Raw genomic sequence first — 15,522 nt, 5'->3', positions numbered from 1 at the left:
GTAACAGTAATTAAAGAATCCAGCACCAAATGATATACACAAAAAGAGACAGCTAGAGTGTGACAAAAAGTATAATCAATTCACTTTTCATCATTGGAACACATCTGGACCAATGAAGGTTACTTTGAAAACGGCAAAAAACTCTAGACAGGTTTTAGTCTGGAGAAGGCCTTATGAAAAATACCTCGTTGATTGTCTAGTCTCTACCTTTTGAGTGGGGTGGACCTCAGTGACAATAAGTATGGAGTGTGTTTACCACAATTTTTTGAACTCTGATCATTGTAATCCTTCCTGGTAGTATTCTATCATGTGGATTAAATGGAATCGATCTACGAAGGCTGTCTTTCTAAATTACCTGAAATTCCTGAATCTCCACACAATCTTATACTTCCGGGGGATGGAGCTCCTGTCCATCAAATTAAACAAACAAACACCTGGTACAAACAACAGTCTCTCATCAATCTTGACTAACCTACAAACAGTCCTGATCTCAACCCAATTGCAAATCTTTGGAAGCTCCTCAAACACACAATCTCAAAGGAGAACAAGCCTAGATCACACCAAGAGATGAGTTCAGAAATCATTGCTACATGGTGGGCCATCTCTTCAAAAAAAATCCATTGAGTTTTAAAATATTTCACTTTTTATTTTTTCTTACAAAAAACCAAACTGAAAAAAATAACAAAAAAACCGCAAAACCTCAAAAACAATTCTAAACCTTGACCCATTCTTTTCATCTTTTTTTTTGCAAACTTCACCTTTCACTTTTCTTTTTATACCTGTTCATAAACCCCAATCCAAACTCCTTAATCCAAACCAATCCCATCATCGATACCTAATAAGCGGAGGAGGCGTTCCAACCGGAGTTGTTGATTTGCCTGCTGTTCTAGATTCTTTTGATGAAGGATTATTAGAAGGAACAGGTAAGTACAATGGAGGAGGACTTCCACTCGGAGTTGTAGATCTTGGTATAGGTTCTGATACGCTTGATACCTGTCCTCCTTTTTCAAAATGATGATGATGATGATGATGTGGATGATGAGAATGATGTGGATGTGGTGAATGATGATGATGATGATGATGATGGTGATGATGATGATGAGGTGTAACCAAATTTGGTGATCGATTTAACACTTGTGTAGAAGGATTAGAAGGTTGAGAAGCTTGAGAAGGAGTTGAATGGGATGAGAATTGGGTAAGAGGTAATGAGCTTTGTTGTGATGATCTAGGTCTAGAAGTAGGAGAAATCGGTGGATTCGAATAATAAGAAGCTTGAGTTTGAGCTTGAGTTTGATTTTGAGTTTGACCTTGAGCTTGAGTTTGAGGTTGATTTTGTTGAGATGCTTGATAATGATGAATAGCTCTAGACGAAGCCGAAGAAGCAGACCGTTGAACCGGATCAAAACAATGAGATCCCCCATTTTCAAAACTTTCTTTTTCAGATTGACACATCACAGGATTCAAGATATTAGATAAACTAGAAGGAGTTGAAGATCGATGATGAGCGATCTTTGAAAACTTTGAAGTTGTTGATCCTCCTCCTCCTATTATTGGATGATGATGATGATGAGTATGATGATTAGAATTCATAATCGATTCATTTATATTCATACTCGATGGATTTCCTGTCATTCTAACTTGATAATATTCTTGATTTCTTTTCACTTTCACTTGGTTTCCTGATGGTGAAGAAGAAGAAGAAGAAGAAGCATGTTGTTGTTGTTGTTGATTAGCTTCTTGTTTAAATTTTTCTAATAATTCTGAATGGTTTGGGGTTCCTAAACTTAAGGCTTTTGAAGGTTGTGAAACTGATCTAGAGATCGGTTTGATTTTAATCACATTACTTGATGGTTTAGTTTGTGATTGAGGATTCGAATTCAATCTCATATTCATCCCACCATGACCACCATCTGCTGGTTCACCTGCATCAGGTACATCTACAAGTCTTCTCCTTTTACGTGAATTAGGTACAGGTTCAATCAAACGTGGTGGAATAGGTGAATGAGCATCCAACGAATTCTCCAGTGTCACAATCGAAGCAGAACCAGCTACATCAATCTGTGCTACTACTGGCATTCGATTAGTTGAAGGTTGTGATGATGGTGTAGTAGTAGTAGTATTAGAACTTTGGATTTGTTGTGATAATGAAGCTTCTTGTTTTTTCAAATCTGCAAGTCTTTTAGTTTCAAGTTTAGCAGCAGCTTCACTGGCTCGAAGTTCAGCACTCTTAGGTGGTCTTCCTCTCTTCTTCCCTGGAATCGCATGTCGTGCATGTGTAGATGGTCTTCTAGTTTTAGATGTACTTGTCGTCACCGAACCAGGTGTGATGGGTGTTTGATTTAAATCAGGTTTAGGTGATTCTCTAATCGGTGTGTTTTGCGGTCCTAGTGTTGATGGAAGATCAGATGGTGAAGCGTTTTGAGTAAGTTTAACAGTTTGAGCTTTTCCTTTTGAACGAGTTTGTGAAATCGGGCTTCCAAAGGTTTGGTTCGGTAATGAAGTAGGCGTAGCAATCGTAGATGGAGTGCCTTTCTTAATCGATGAAAGCCATGTACCCACTTCATCTTCTACCTTTTCAACTTTAGCTTCTTTTGCTTCGGATCCTAAGATCATATGATGATGCATCTCACTATCCATACTCATCTCTTCCATTCTTTCATCTACGTCATAATCTAGACTAGAGTCATGCAAGTTGACAGGATTCCCATCGGGTTCAGTTGAATGACCAAGCTTCATTTTCTGAGCCAAAGGTAAAGCCGCTCGAGCCGCTTCAAGTAATGCAGCTGAAGGTTTCCTCTACAAAATTTGCATCACATCAGACCATCTGCACAAGCTTGACAAAAGCATAAGACTGAAAAACTCACTTTCCGACCCGACGTTCTTTGTTCAACCCCAGTAAGATCGACCACCCTACCAGCTTTAGTAGACCGATTACTAACTCTAGCCAACATAGCCTCCAAATCGACATCCGAATACTTTAATCTTAAAACCTTGATCCCATCACCTAAAGTATGAAAATGTTCTAAACACGAAACTTTGGAAGATTGATTAGAATTCGAAATCATCAAATGTGAAAGGAATCCTAAACTTTTACAATAATGACATTGGATTTGATCTTCAGGTAAATCTTCTAATACGATCATTTCTTCACTAGATAAATTCGTGATACACTTTCTTGCATTTTCTCTTTCACGTAATTCTCTTGTTACCATTTCACGAAAATGTGGTAAAAGCCTAAACCCCCAAAAGAAAAAAATCAATTCAATTCAATTCAATCAGAAAAATGATTTTAGAATTCAAACTGACCATCTTGAAACCCTTGGACTTTTTTCATAAGTGAAAATCGTCATCAACAATTCATCATGAGAAAAGACCGGCAACTTATGTAAAGTCTTATAGCGATCCACACAAATCGATCCATCCGCCAACCAATCCGGTAATCCAAAGTTCACAGCTTCATTCAAATTAAATCCATGATTAAATCCCGAATGATATGATCTTGGACAAGTAACTACAAACTCATTAGGTCTTTGATCACACACATAAGTTCGTACACCTGATTTCTTTAATCTACCTGGTGACATTAACGTTACTAGTTGATACATCACATCAGGTTGTTGTTCAAATAAATCAGGTGCTGCTTCTTTCATGGCTTTTTCTAATTTCTCATCATCTTCTGCTGGAACTCCATACCACGTTTTCGTATCACCCCAATGATGATAATTCACACTAAAAGCCCATCCCCCAAAAAAAATTCAATCTCTGATCAACTTTCCAATCGAAAATCAAACCAACTTACCTATACGTATAATGATCTTCCTTATGCCAAGCAAAAGTCGAAAACACCATCCCTACATATATCCAAGGCTGAGTCATCCCAGCTATATCTGATTTAATATACCGAAGTAAAGATCCAGGAGCGATTGGTAAGTTATTTAAATTCCATCCGTCTTTAGCATAAGGTTCGAGTGGATGTTTTTCAACATGTGGAAAAGCACTAGGGATATCCAAAGAAAACGTGTCAATCATTCTTTGTGAAAAAAAAATCCAATCAGGAAAAGGAAATGTAATACCTTCCATAAGTTGATGAATGGATATCCGCTCCATATTCCACTTCAACAGGTTCAGCTTGAGACTCTACCAATCTCCAAAACTCACGTTCGATATGATCTTCCAAAGCCAACTCATCCTGAAACTCCTTCAAAGCCCATTCGCCCAACTCTTCATCATCCCCATCCTCTTCTTTAACCCCATTCTCTTCCCCGGATTCTTTTTTCAAAGGTGATCTTAATTTAAATGATTTCTCAGGTATCGGATGTGTTTCAATCCATTGTTGTTTAAACCGGTCTGCCCTAACTTGAAACTTACTTAAATCATACTCTTCTCCTTCTTCAAATCCAAACTCGTTTCCAGTCGAAAGTATACACTTATCACAAAACCAATTTCCTTCGGGTACTCTTTCTAATGCTGGTCTTAAACATTGTAAATGGAATCCTACAAATCCCTTTGTTTCTTTCAGTTTTCTTCCCCCTTTTTTTGATGAGTGGTGGTGGGGAGGGAGAGGGGTAAGCTTACCTTTATCACAACAATCACAAAGTAATATGTTTGGATCATCTTCATCAGATCCACAAATCTCACAAATCTATTCATCCACAAAATCAAAATCAACAATCAGATCATCATGAAATCAAAATAGATCCGATTCTAATTCAACTCACCTCACCACCTCGATCAACCGTATCATCCCAAGTAGAAGTTTCTCTAGACACACCATTATTGACCACTGGTGTATTTTGATTGGTATTAGCTTAAAAAGAAAAGAAAAAGGTAACAAATTGAGTCAAGAGTACAAATCAAGAGAATCTAATGGATCTTCTTACCTGGTACAACTTGTTCATGATCTACAAGAAAAAAGAACCGCAAATCAGATCAAAAGACACTCCAAGAGCCAATGTACAAGAACCGCGCAAAAGAAGACCACTTACCAAGCGTTTTAAGACCATTAGATCTCTTCAAATCCGTCGCATGTGTTACTCTTTCATTCCGATTCTCATCCACAGGAGAAGTAAGCGGAGACAAAGAATCAGCGGGAGATAATTGGCTTGTCGAAGCTTTAGATGCTGAAAGATTAGAAGTGGCTCGAGTCATATATTCATCAAAGGGGACTAAGATCTTCAAATAAGTTGACTTTAATTGGAACGCTATGGCTGGTGATCTGACTACATCGTATCCTAATGTTTTGGCTAAGTATGACCATTTTCTTTGAGATGTTACCTATTCACCCAAAACCCCCACCAAAAAGTCAATTTTAGAATTCAATAAAAGAAATCAGTTTTAGAATTTCATAATAAAAATCAGTTTTAGAATTTAATAAAGAACTCAGTCTTAGAATTCCATCAACTCTCTTCAGATTAGAGAAAATGATCTTACAGTTTCATAACCTCCCATAGACCTCACACCTTTTCTTACTCTCCAAAGATCAACCGGTCTATGATTAATATTAGGAACCTGAATCTTAGTAGGAGTTAAAAAACTACTAATCGTTCCTTGTTGTCTATGAAACAAAAATAACTGTTCCAAGAAATTCGAATTAGCTCGAGTAGATGCTTCCATTGAATTTAATTTTTGTAATCTAGTTTTAAATTTAAAAGACTTTTCCAAAAAAAAAGTCAAGATTAGTTTGGTTTTGAATGGAGAGGGATGGGGGTTGGTTTGGGGAGGGAAAAACGTACCTCGATGTCTAGGACACAGGGTGATCTCCATCCTGAAGGTGGAACAATCTTGCCTATTCCAAATCGTTTTAATCGTGCTCCAATGCTTTCGAAATACTTCATTGGGTCTTTAAATTCTTCTTCACTAGGATAAAACACTGGACAATGTTCTAATCCGAATAATCTATCATCTGGCTCAATCTTGGGTGTGATTCTAGGCGCTTCTGTTCGGATTGACGTTCGATCAAACGTTGTGGTTGTGGTTGTTGTTGTTGGGGGGTTTTCAGGAAGAGTTGATAAGTATGTTCTTAGTGGGTTCCGTGATGGGGTGGCTGGGATAGGTTTGGATGGAGCGCTAGGTTTGGAGCAAGGTTGGGAAGGCTTAGTGCTCCCTCGATGAGGCTTGTGCGCTCGTGTTCGTTTGTTGCGTTCCATTAGAGTGGGGTCTAGTGTAGTGGTGTTCATAGACGTTCGGGATGGTTTTCGTCGTCGGTCTTGTGAAGTTGTGGTGGGTTTTGGAAACTCGAGTGGGTTGGGGTTGGTGATCTTGCTGGTTGATTGGGTAGGTATTGGAGTGGGATTTGAAGTCGTTGATGGGTGCGTACTTGTGGTCATTTTGGTTTGGGTAGGTTTGGAAAAAATCGTAAACGGTTCTTGGGTAAGGGTTTGGGTGAGGTTTCGAGAAATCGAAGCTATAGAATGGTACACATTTATATCAGTTATACTTGTTGAAAAAAACGTGGCAAAGTATAGATATTTTTTTAATTCTGATGAGGTGTTTTTTTAGAAACTTTGGAAAAAGGGTAAAAGCTTACATGAGAGGGATGAAAACCTATTTAATTACTTTGAATATATATATATATATGTTAAGATTTTTTAAAGAAATGGATAATTGAAGTTTGATGGGGTATTTCTGTTTGATTTCAAGACTTGATGTTTCGAAATACCCTGTGTTTTTAATAAATCAAAAAGAAACCCATGAAAGTTATTAGAACCAATGCAAAGATAGATAAAAAAAAGGAGTTTCGGTTTCTTGAGTACAAGTTATTGATCAGAGACTGAGGCATGATTTATGAATATATATTGAGATATATTTCATAGCATATGGTTCTAGTTCGGATACCGATTTAAGGAAAGATAAGAAAGAAAGACTTACCTGAAGAATGGGAGTTTGGTGGAATGAGTAGTATGTTTATTTTTGATGGATGATGAGGTTAGGAATGGGGAGTGAGATAGTAGTAGATAGTATTAGTGGTGACCACTTTGTTCAGATGTAAATGATAAATCTGGTGGTTGTTTCTGATAAAACTAGAGTTGATGGGTTGGATTGGATTGGATTGTGTTTGAGGAAGAAAGAAAGAAATTATCAAAGAGAACTACAGTTTTTGAATTTAAATCACTTTCACTTTTCAACTCAACTCAACTTCATCAACTAATCGAAAACTATCAACATCAAAACTAATACCAACCAATTCGATCTCAACTTTTAATACTCAAGCAAATAAATCAAAGCAGCTTTCCTTTTTCGATAGACACCCACTTCATCTCTTCAGAAAAACCAATCTTTTTAGATCATCGATAGAACTTTCATCAGAAAAAGATCTATACTCGTAAGACATTATATTTCTCATTCTGATGGGTTAATCAGCACAGCGGACTTCTAGATCCCGAATCGATCAAGAAAACACTCAAAATAACACTCAAAAGTAAGTGTTTAGAACCTTGGGTATTTCTGATCAGTTCTTAAGTCTTAATCAGTGAACTGTTTCTTGTAGGGTGGTGTAAAGAAACGGGTTAGATCTTTTGGAAACTGTGGAAGTATCTATCACTTCGTAATCAAAGTACACACATATCGTTCTAGAAATTTCTAGACTTTTTCCAGATCACCTAAAAGCTTTTAAGATTCTGGAAACACACACAAAGTGTAGATAGGACATTTGAACTTTCAGAACACCAGAACAGCAGAACAGCAGAACACACCAAACGAAAAAAACCTTTAGGTGTACTGGAAAAAGTCATCTAGAAATTTCCTGATATTCGTGTACCCTAAATGTATGAAACCTTTACAAGAAAAGTTAATAAAAAAAACATGAAGGTTTTTAAAAAACATGAAGGTTTTTGGAAACTAAAGTCAACTTTGGGTTCTACTTCTTTTGACCAAAATATAAATCAGACTAACACTTTTTGTAGAGGATAATGTAATGGCAATATCTGCTGAGAAATCACATTCTGCAAAATTTAAAGTGTTTATTTGGTGGGGCATGTTTCATTTTTGCATTAAAAAATTTAATTTCTGTTCAGAAATTCCTCAAGTAAACGCACCCTAAGGGCGTGTTCACTTACATAATTTCTGTTCAGAAATTCCTCAAGTAAACACACCCTAAGGGCGTGTTCACTTACATAATTTCTGGTCAGAAATTGCATTCTGTGAAATTTGAAGTGCTGCTTTGGTGTAGTATGGTTTATTTTTGCATTTTAAAATTTACAGAACACAATTTCTGTTCATAAATATCCTCAAGACCCCATTTGGTTGCAGTCAACCTTGCAGGTGTACACTTCACAATCATTTCCTTGTGTATGCCCAAGTTGACAATATGGCTCAAGAGCCTGGGTTGCAGTATCCCAAACTCAAGCTTCATAAAAACATAAATTTAAACTGAAGAGTCCTTTTTTGGTACATAGTAAGTCTGATCAAGATTTCATTCATATCCCATTGATTGGTATTTCATCTCACTCATTCAAAGCATTTATAGATCATCTTATACCTTTCTCTGTCTGTGTTGGAAGTTGAATTTTTTTTGATGAGTTGTATTTAAAGCTCTCAGTTGGTTAATGACCTACCAAGTTACAACTCATGTTAGTAGTATTGGATTTTCAAGCTGGTTTTTTGAAAACATAACAATCATGTGTTTGTTCTTTGTTTTCTATCTTGAGTGAATGTATATATTGTATTTATAATAATAAAATAAGGTATAAAAAGAAAGAAAAATCAATTGATTTGATTTGATAGAGGTATCCTTTTTGAAGCCAAGTTCATGACAGTAGGCAGGTCAACCTGGCAGAATGCAGCAAAACAGTCAAACTGCCAGGTTGACTTTTGGCTGGTGGAGCTGCAGAGTGTACGCTTCACTCTTTTTGAAAAAGGGTGTACAAAACATCTCAACACCCAAGTGTGCACTTCAAACTGCCTTGAAGTGTATGCCTGAACATTTGGCTTGGTCAACTTTCAAGGTTGACGGCTACCAAATGGACCCTAAGTGAACATGTCCTAAGTCTGTAAATTTTACAATGCAAAAATTAACCATACTCCACCACATCAGCACTTTAAATTTTGCAGAATGTAATTGCTGACCAGACATTGCGCAAGTGCACATCCCCTGAGATTATCAATCAATAGCTGGGTTCTAGCAATCAAGAAAAAATCAAAAGTTTGTCACCATCAAAAGTTTAGAAGGATGCTTTCTATAATACTCTGTGTAAAGAAAGTATGATCCAAAACCAAAGATTTCATGAACTATAAACTTGACAAACCTACACCAAACCAAGCAAGTATGTCATAAGAAATACTCATATATGAATGTTTACTGTAGAAGAATCAGAAAAAATCAGTGGACAAGTTTTTCATTGGCTCATAATCCAAAATCTTTTAATTTCTGTGTGATTGTCTATCCTACATGATCATACATGTATGACACTTCAAACCAAGAGAAAGAGAATTAATAGGACCATGTTCTATAGCTCAAGCAAATAGGACTTCTTGGTTCAAATTGTATTGGTATCAAAAATCTTTAAAGAAATACAAAATAAAAAACACTTATTTATCTACTACATACACACCCAGATCCCCAATACCCTAAACTAAAACACAATAGGTTTGGTTTGTAAAACAAAACACTATGAATGATTGCTAGAGACAACATCCAAAGAAATCAATATGTTACCTGTCTTCATCAGTTTTTGAGTCTTGACCAATTTAATCAATAAGGTGATAGATGTATGGTGATCTGATGTGTAATACTAGTACATATAGTTCTTTTTAAAACCACAATCACTTATCAGATGAGTAATGGATCTCTGACCATAAAAATGTAACAATGATCTCAGTTTCCCAGGAGATTATGATTTGAAATAGGGAAAACCATGAGGGAAAGGATTAATCAGCAGTGATAAATTGTGGTCCTTGGTGGACATTGCAACTAAAGATATTTATGTCTCAAACCTGTGTGGTTTCTGGGCACCAATTGCCTAGCTGGAGATGAAGAGAAGATGTTGAACTTGGTTATCAAAGAAAGAAAAACATGGGATTATGTTTAGTAATAAGCTTGTTGGAAACATAATTGAAGAAGAGACATTTTATGCCATCACTAAGTCCAACATCATATATGAATCTCCCTGCTTGCTAAAGCTTGCTGGAGAAGCAGTTGGGGCTTACTTAGTTAGTACTGAAACAAGAATTTACCATGTTGGTGTGGTGTTTGCTCATTGGTAAGTGCACATGAGTCACCTTTGTGCCTCAAAGGCAGTCCGTGTGAGCTTGTCATCAAGAGACCGCCACACAGACACAGTGATTATTGATTTGATATGGTGTGGCATCAACGCGCGAGGAGCAATGCAATAAATTGCATTGCGTTGCGACTTCGTTGCGGCCCAACGAAGTCGCAATTCTATGCTGTCGTTGTGTTATACTACGCAACGAAACCACAAGGGTCTTGGGTGCATTGCATTAAATTTGCAGCACAATGCAATGACAAACCAGTTTTCCGCAACGAAACGGTACAGATTGCGTACAGTTTTGTGAGGAGCCCCTTGCCCTTGAGTTTCCCGCATTCCCTCGTTTCCAATCTCGTAATCCCTGCATTTGATCCAGCACCTATGCCCAAATAGGAATAGGATGATCAGAATGGGATTTTTTCATTTGAGATGGACAAAGCAGACATCCACTAATGTATGAAACTTCCAAACCCTTCTCGTACCTTGACCAAAAAAAATTCCCCCAATCTCTTTCTTATTTTCATATCAACAGCTCCTGAGTCAACTCTACTTTTGAGTATCAAGTTATAATAGTTTTGCTACTACAACATCAACATGGCACCTGAACACTCACAAAAAAATATCTCTAAAAACAAATCTTTGTCTGTACCGTCTTCCAATCATTTGTCTCAGAACCTTAGTGTCCCATCTTCATCTTTTACATTCTCAGTGGATCCTCGTGGTAGTAGTTCACGCCGGTCACTTCGGCCTCCAAGCCCAGCGCGCCGTGACCCTGGCTTTGTATCGACCCCATCTGACAGTCGCCGCGCGCCTCAAGCGCCAACAAGTCCGTCAAATCCACTTGAAGACGACGAAAGTTCACAATATCAACCTTCACAAACTGAAGAAAAGGATGATGAACAAGATATAGATGATGGGTCTAAATCTGATGCCTCAGTTATCTTAGTATCTGGCAGCTCAACTGTGGGTAAAAAACGCTCCCGTCTAACTTCGAAGAACGAAGTCAAAAAGAAAACAACAAAGTCTAAGGCAAAGAAAGCCAAGGTGAGGAATAATTCAAGTGTTCTATACGAATTGATGGACGTACCTGACCTCTTTTGGCCTAGCAGACCTTTCGTATCCCCAATAATTTAGACATCAATCGAGACTCCGACACAGAAATCACGCACACAGCCAAAAAAGTCAGGACCCGAGCTACCAATGCTGAGCTACAGGACTTATATAAGTTTTATGGGGATCCCGAGCCGCATCCAGACCAAGTTGAGTTCAATCAATCATGTGTCCATTGACTTATCTACATATCATGTTTATGATCATCTCACACATTCTATTTTATTTACATCAGGACCCGGGTGAGGAGATCCCACGCGGATACAAATGCCGGTGGTGTAAAGGCCTGTATCTTGATGGAGAAACGAATCACTTCAACCTTTGGGGCCATCGAGATGGCCGGAAAAAACGAAAGCCATGTCCCAAACGACATCTGGCAAAGGCGGCTGGACTGGTATTGCCTAATACTTACCAAGACGAACAGGATGAATTGACGGCAAATAAAGCCAGTCAATCAAAAGGGACGTTGGACGCCTTTCTAGGCGCCCCAAAGTTTGATGTTGAAAGACTCAATCAGATCATTGTTTTATGGCAAACCCGACAAGTGTTGCCCTGGCGTCACATTGAAGACCCCCTCCTGCGAGCTGCTTTCCTCTTGGCTAACCCAGCGGCGGTCCTTCAATCCAGTTGGTGGGCTAGGCAAACCGGTTGCAAGCTGTATCAGGATTACCATGATCACATGATTGATATTCTGAAGGTATTTAATGTAGTCAAACAAATCCAGAGTAACAAGACAAATCTGATTTTATTAAATTGTTAGAAATTACCTTCCAAGTTTAATCTCATCCACAATGTATGGACAACTCGCGGAGGGAAGAAAGCTTTCATTGGATGCTCAGTTTCTTACATTGATAAAGACTGGAAACTTAAGGTCATGCATTTGACTCTGAAGCTAGTGGCCTGGAACAAGAACGGAAGTCTTCTGGCTCAACCAATCGCAAACTTTTTAATACGTCATGGATTGCATTCAAAGATAAGTGTCTTAGTTTTTTTATCGTTTCTAACACGTTGATTCTGGTTCTCCACATGTTAGCCCAGACAACGGATTCTGGTTCTAACAATAACACAATGGCAGCAGAAATGGAACGGATGTTCCTTGGAGCTGATGAGTCGGTGGAATGGGACTCATCCGTGAACCAGATCCGATGCTACGCACATAAGTTAGCAGTGACGGTCAAGGAAGGATTGAAATCCATCAACTTGACTGCTGGTCACACAAAACCAACAACCAAGCCAGGTAGAGTACCGAGAGTCCTGCTACAGGCCGATGATGGGCCTTCAATCACCGTTGAAGTTCCATCCGATGACGAAGATGGGCCAGAAGAAGATGATCCGGACTTAGCCACTCATTTGGAAGACTCGACTCCAGTCAGTAACACTGAAACTGAAGAAGATGAAGAAAACGATCAAAATACACCTCCCAACCTTATTGAACCCCCGGCTACTCTTCGTAAGGATCCTCTTCCAAGAGCGGTCAGCAAGGTAGGACATATTACCTTCTGTCTATCTATCTATACAATGTACAAGATCAACTAACATAATGTATGTTAGGTCCGAGTGGTTAGCAATGCAATTGCTACGTCACATGCTCGAATTCAACAGTTTGAAACAGTGAAGAAAGAGCTCAACTACACAGGCCGAAGCCCAATATCTGGTCACGGTCACAGATGGGGTATTGTGTTGGATTCTCAGAGTCGAGCTTGTGAGGCAAAGAAGGTATGTTGCTTTCTATGAAGATCATCTTTTTGAAAACACTGATTATTTCGATGTAAAAGGTCATCAATCACATTTTGAATGATGATGAGGAAGGCTATTTTGAAGGTATCACTATCAGTCCCAACAAATGGAAAGAGGTCGAGGCCCTCAACCAGCTCTTGGAGGTCAGCCAACTCAATCCTTGTTCTGAAAGTGATCGATCAGCATAGATTGATTGTATTGATTGTTTTATCTTGATCCAGATCTTTACCCTTTCAACGAAGATGATGGAGGGTGACGAATCAAATGCATGCCACGTTCTCTTCCACTACGACTCCATCATATCAGCACTTAGAGATCATAAAAAGAAAACACCATTCCTCAGCCTGAAGACTATGATTGATGTGATGCTTCCAAAGCTCATGAGCTACGAGTCGGAGGCTTTGGAGTGCGACACGATAGTTTTAGCAACAGTTCTCAACCCGGAATATCGCCTCAAATTCTTTGAGGACAAGTACCCAGATCGATTTGAACGTGCTTCAACTTTATTAAGTGAGAAATTGAACTCGCAACCCGAGTCTAGCAGCCCAACAACAGAAGTAAATCGTACTTCTATCGCTGATACTGAAACTCGTGATTTAAATCCTTTCAAGAAGTACAATGCATTTGCCTCAAAATCCGCACCTCCCACCACTTTGGATATGGAGATTGAAGTTTATGCAAAAGGCAAGTTCCCTTGTAGTCAGGGTATGGATCATTTGATGTGGTGGCGGGTCAGTTTTTCCTCTATCTTGTCTTATGTTTATTCATTCATTTAAACTAATGGCACTTGGTAACACAGCTCCACGAAACCGACTTTCCTCGCTTGTCAGTCCTTGCCAAGGACTACCTAGCCTGTGTGGGGACCTCTTGCGCCATTGAACGAACGTTTTAATCAGCGGCTGATGTTTGTTCGGCAGATCGGGGTGGGCTTTCATCTTGGACTATTGAGCGATGTGTACAGCCAAGCTGAAGGGCAAGGGGAAGGGCAAAACTTGATTGTCTTTTTCATTTCATCTATCTTTGTATGCCCAATCTTTGTATTCTTCTTTTTATTCTACACTTATTTTACTGTTTATTTCTTTTATGGAATATCTTTCATTCCGTTTATATAATGTTAGTTGTTTTAGTAGTACAATGGCCGCAATCGGCTCCTCATAGTGTCTGTTTCGTTGCGTTTTGTTGCGCTCAAGAGCAACGAAATGCCTCGATTAACTTAGGTTGTTGCGTAGGCTATACAACGCAACAACCACTGCACTACTTTGAGGCGCAATACAACAAAAAAAAGGACATTTTGCGTTGTATTTCGTTGCGCTTGCACGTTGGTGGCATACTAATGATAAGGAAAGCCCTGAGCAGTACCTTTGGTTGTAAAGCTCTAAATTACATGTGATGCATGATTTTATTCAGACATACAGAACAAAAAAAAATATGTGTTCAATTGTCCTGACAAAGAATTTTTGAGATGCTCTTGATGTGGGCATCTCAAAAGTGAGGGTGGATCCTCAACAAGTACAAAATTGAGGGCTTGTGTATTTAGAGCTCATAGATTGGTTGCCCTTTCTTTATATTTTATTCTGTGCTTGTGTGGTGGGTGTGGCATGAAAAGTAGATTTGGGGAGGGGGTGCCCTACGTATATATATGCCTAACATGGCCACAAAATCAGTGTGGCTCCCTACAAAAAACCAAGTGAACCATATACCATAAACAGCCATGATCTGTGTGTTGTGAAGATTTTTGGGATTGTAGCCAAGCCGCTGGGATCAAAAGCCTGTTTTCAGGGATATTTGCTCAGAAGTCAAAGTTGTGCCTGTGTAATATGTATGAAATCCACTACTTTGACATACAAGATTGAAATGGAAGGTGTTGGTGTCCATGAAATTGTGTTTTTTTGAAGAAAAAAATCATGCTGCAACTTCAAGGGAGCGCTCTCACGCCCTCACCAAGGGTGTGACTGTGAAAACCCAAAACAAAAGGGCCCTGGCTCATGTTGTGGGTGCGTCCTTTTTCAAACAGGCATGCCAATGCGCAAAAAAACTTGATTGGACTGGCACAGGCGCCACTGGGGCGCGTCAGGCACGCCTTTTCCCCCCAAAAAAGTAGAAAAAAAGTAAGAAATGTTCTACACCAGCAAAGGCCACTATTACAGTCCCAGAAGATGTATAGTGGTCAATAAGAGAATTCTAGTGATTGATTGTAAGGTAGATTGCAAGAGATATCAATAAAATCAACAAAGCAGAAAAGGACCAATGAAAATGGAGTGAGAAGCATCATCCAACAAGTTGCAGCTTATTCAATGGGGACAATGTAAGCAAGTGTAAATTCTCAACAAATCCTATGATTTTCCACTCAATTTTGAAGAACAGATAAGAATCACAGCTGAAACCAATCCAGGCTCACAAACAGTGCAGACATGATAAGATCCATAAAATCAGAAAAGAGGGATGAGAACAAAGACCACACTGTTAAGGAAAA

At 38.7% G+C, this 15,522-nt stretch overlaps 2 protein-coding genes across 2 annotated transcripts; one reads left to right on the top strand and one right to left on the bottom strand.

Annotated features, from left to right (window-relative positions):
- Nucleotides 1-3,296: 3,296 nt before the first annotated feature.
- MELLADRAFT_40457 (uncharacterized protein) lies at nt 3,297-4,642 on the bottom strand (the record flags this gene model as incomplete). Its single annotated transcript, XM_007417547.1, has 5 exons — nt 3,297-3,729; nt 3,800-3,997; nt 4,074-4,198; nt 4,358-4,494; nt 4,576-4,642. Coding segments are annotated over 5 exons (960 nt in total), but the record flags the coding sequence as incomplete, so codon positions are not given.
- A 6,154-nt stretch (nt 4,643-10,796) lies between these two features.
- MELLADRAFT_68825 (uncharacterized protein) lies at nt 10,797-11,336 on the top strand (the record flags this gene model as incomplete). The annotated part of the gene is made up of 1 exon (XM_007417556.1): nt 10,797-11,336. One exon carries the CDS (start codon nt 10,797-10,799, stop codon nt 11,334-11,336), a length of 540 nt encoding a protein of 179 aa, XP_007417618.1.
- Nucleotides 11,337-15,522: the final 4,186 nt, after the last annotated feature.

This window comes from Melampsora larici-populina, assembly GCF_000204055.1.
Source record: "Melampsora larici-populina 98AG31 unplaced genomic scaffold MELLAscaffold_75, whole genome shotgun sequence".
Lineage (NCBI taxonomy): Eukaryota > Fungi > Basidiomycota > Pucciniomycetes > Pucciniales > Melampsoraceae > Melampsora > Melampsora laricis-populina.
Note: the sequence above shows the minus strand (reverse complement) of the source record. Positions and strands in the feature narration are given on the sequence as shown.